This window comes from Periplaneta americana, chromosome 9 (assembly GCF_040183065.1).
Source record: "Periplaneta americana isolate PAMFEO1 chromosome 9, P.americana_PAMFEO1_priV1, whole genome shotgun sequence".
NCBI lineage: Eukaryota > Metazoa > Arthropoda > Insecta > Blattodea > Blattidae > Periplaneta > Periplaneta americana.
In genome coordinates, this window is record NC_091125.1 from 52,235,694 (window position 1) to 52,239,307 (window position 3,614).

The following is a 3,614-nucleotide window of genomic DNA, read 5'->3' on the forward strand; positions in this document are numbered from 1 at the left end:
CACCTTCCTGGGGCTATATGAACAGCAATGCTTATAAATCATTACAGGTTGCACAAAACAAGGCTCTTAGACTGATTCATGGGTCTGACTGGTTTACTAGAACATCTCAGATACATGAAGATCTCAATATGCCATATATACAGGAAGTTCTTGTCAAAATTATAAGGAATTTCTACAGTCGACTTCAAAGAAGCCCAAATTACTTCATTAAAAGAATTGGAGACTATAATGTAGACGACTTCAGACTGTATAGAACGCCGAAAATGGCTATTTTCGATATTTGGTAAAAATCTAACTGGTGGTATTGTGATAGAGTGTAAGAAAGCACAAACAAATGTCCAAACCTTTTCAAGGACATCAACGTCTTCGAATTTGTTCGAAGAAGAGATTCTAAAGTAATAACACAAGGAATAAGAACATAAAAGTGCAGTCAGGGACCCAAGAAGTCCGATACTGCATCAAAATCAAAGAAGAATTAAAAAAAAAAAAAATCTTCTAAGTTCGCGGTTATTGTAGAAACGTTCCAACTGCAACGAAAATGGCGGACCCTTCAGTCAAGTCGCCTGCATCTCTGATTGTAAACAAGCTAAATAGAGGTAAAAAAAACGTAAAGTTAAGTACGAAGAATGGAAACAGGTGAAGAATAAGAGACTCAAGGATAGTGGATTAGCTTATATGGGCTCGAAAGGTGTCGCCAAATCAGCAAATAAGCCTGCAAATGCGGTGAGTGTAAAAACGTTACTTCTGTAGGCCTACTATGTAGTTTTGAGGTTAACAGAAGCGCGCTTGATACATTTGAATCGTCAAGTTTGTAATGTTTTTACTATTCTGCAACAAATTCTCTGTTATATGTCTTGATTAAACAACTTTTAACACTGTATCTCTAGTCAAATAGGTATTTACAAGCTTAGTTTAGATTTAACACGTGAAAGTGATTATCATAAATACATTCCTACATTCCCTATTACTGACATTGAATTACTTAACTTATGTAAACTGAAAATCTGCGAAGACATGGTAATATTTCTTATTGGACATTTTGTTATAGGATGATTTGTGTTCAGCGACTTGCACGTACGATGGCTGTTCACTGCTTAACGAAAATAATGCACAGAAGTTGTTCCTCTTCAACATATTTTACGGTTATTCCTACAACGAGCAGCAGCAATTCCTAAGTGAATGCTTCGATATTCGTGATCTCCAGCGTAGATCTCTCCCCGCGAATGTATCAACACGTCAGTGCACAGTGAAGTATACATTACCCACTTCCAGTAGATCTTCGAAATTGCAGGTATGTCAGAATCAAATTATAAACACTTTGGGTGTTACAAAAAGCCGATTACAGATACTAATTGAGAAAATTAAGTCTGGGAAAAGCATTTTAGATGGGAGAGGAAAACACAAAAACAGACCTCGTAACATACTGGACGCAGACAAAGAATTAGTTGAACACATTAAATCTTTTCCGTGTCAAGAGAGCCACTACTCTCGCCAATCCACCAAAACCACTTATCTGAGTCCCGATTTGAACGTTGTTGCAATGTTCAAACTCTTCAAGTCCAGATACCCAGAATCAAAAGTATTACTACACACGTACAGGTCTGTGTTTCGAGAAAAATTTAATCTGAAGTTTGGGTTACCACGTTCTGACACGTGCAAGACCTGTGATCTGTATTTTATTCAGATGGCAGCAGCACAGACTGAAGAGGATCTGACGAAACTTGAAGTAGATTCAGAAGTTCATCATCGGAAAGCTGAAAAAGGCTACAATACACTATCTAGTGATACACAGGTTTCCAAAGAAAATGCTAATATGATTGTCCTCTGTGTAGACCTCCAGCAGGTGATTTATACCCCTAATTTGAAACATTCTGACGTATATTATCAGAGACAGTTTTCAAACTACAATTTTTGTATCCATAATATGGGGAAAAATGAGGCCATGATGTGTATTTGGAATGAAAGTAATGGGAAAAGAGGCGCATCGGAAATTGTGTCATGCATATTACACTATGTTGTCACCAATTTCCAAAAACTTCTACCTCATGAGATCTGATCACTGGTTATATGGTCCGATCGTTACGCCGGACAAAATAACAACTGGAAAATGGTAGCACTATGTCATTACTTAGTTGCTCTGGAATATTTCACAGAAGTAAACCAGAAGTTCTTAGTAACGGGGCATAGTTTCCTCCTGTGTGATAGGGACTTCACTCTCATTGAGAGGAAAAAAAAAGACAGCAACCATACAGGTTCCAGATGACGTAACAAAGTTGATACAATCTACAAAAGATACAAATCCCTTCTTCATTCAGGTGATGGAAGGACAGTTTCTTGATTTTGCACCTATTGAAAGTCAAATTTTCAGACATCCTGACTTGAAAATCAATGAATGCAGGTTGATCCAATTTTCAAAAGACAGTCCGACAGAAATTCGCACCCGAAAATGCCACAACACTCTCGATGCCTGGAGGTGTATGAAATAATGAAGAAGAAGAGAGGGAAGACAACCGATATGAATACATTGTGCCGAAAAATTCATCCATCAGAGCTACAGAACCTTTACCCTAGGGGAAGCCTTCCTTTCAACTCTGCTAAGAAGACTGAACTCATCAAGATGCGTGAGTTCTTACCTCCAGAACACAGAGAATTTTACCTTTTGTTGTCGTGTGCAGTTTGAAAAATGAAACTAAGCTTCATAGGTACTGTATCTAATATTGAAATGATTATTATGTTGCCAACTGTTGTTAATATTATCATGGTGGTATCTATTTAAGTTTCTTCATTACAGTACTAGTGTAAACCTGAATTCTAAGTCATTCATAGCTTACTGAATTGTATAATTCGTAGGATATTAAAAGTCTGACAAGTGCAAAGACATTTTGTAAAAACATGTGCCTAATGTTAAGTAAGTAATGTTACCATGGTGTTAATGTTTTTATATTTTACTGTTTATTATTGAACAAGTTGTGTATTTTTATTTTTTTCCGTTTTTCAGATACATGAAGTAGACTAATACATGGTGGTGGTTAAGGAAAGTTAATTTTCTTGGAAATTAATGGACAGACCTAATGGTTCTAATTCAAAGACAAAATTCTTTTTTATTTTCTGGAGACTCATTTTCACTGTGTATTTCTCTTTCTGACGAATAAAAATTATTTGTATTACATAGCTGAACTCTTCACATAAGTTCCCCCATTTTCCTTTTGTTGTGATCTACATAGTTTCCTGTCCACCTGGAGCAGTGGTATGAGGAGAAGGAGGGTGAAAAGGTGCTAAGGAAAATATTTGGGTCTGAGAGAGATGAAGTTACAGGAGAAGAGGAAAAGAAAACCTACCCTAATATAACCTAATCCAAGTTACACAACGCAGAACTTCATGTATTGTATTCTTCACGTAACATAATTAGGAACATTGAATCCAGACGTTTGAAATGTGCATGGCATGTAGCACATATGGGCGAATCCAGAAATGCATATAGTGTTAGCTGGGAGACCTGAGGGAAAAGATTTTTGGAGAGGCCGAGATTTAGATGGAAGGATAATATTAAAATGGATTTGAGGGAGGTGGGATATGATGGTAGGGACTGGATTAATCTTGCTCAGCATAGACAA

The 3,614-nt window shown here is 36.8% G+C and overlaps 1 protein-coding gene across 1 annotated transcript; it reads left to right on the plus strand.

The window, feature by feature from the left end:
- Positions 1-539: 539 nt before the first annotated feature.
- On the plus strand, positions 540-3,156 carry LOC138705934 (uncharacterized). Its single transcript, XM_069834729.1, has 2 exons — positions 540-723; positions 1,049-3,156. Exons 1-2 carry the CDS (start codon positions 676-678, stop codon positions 2,054-2,056), a joined length of 1,056 nt encoding a protein of 351 aa, XP_069690830.1. The 5' UTR covers positions 540-675; the 3' UTR covers positions 2,057-3,156.
- Positions 3,157-3,614: the final 458 nt, after the last annotated feature.

Bases quoted from the DNA above. Each gene is read 5' to 3' on its own strand.
- LOC138705934 (XM_069834729.1), top strand. From the start codon at position 676: ATGGGCTCGAAAGGTGTCGCCAAATCAGCAAATAAGCCTGCAAATGCG. The intron at 724-1,048 runs GTGAGTGTAAAA...ATTTTGTTATAG, and splicing joins CAAATAAGCCTGCAAATGCG to GATGATTTGTGTTCAGCGAC.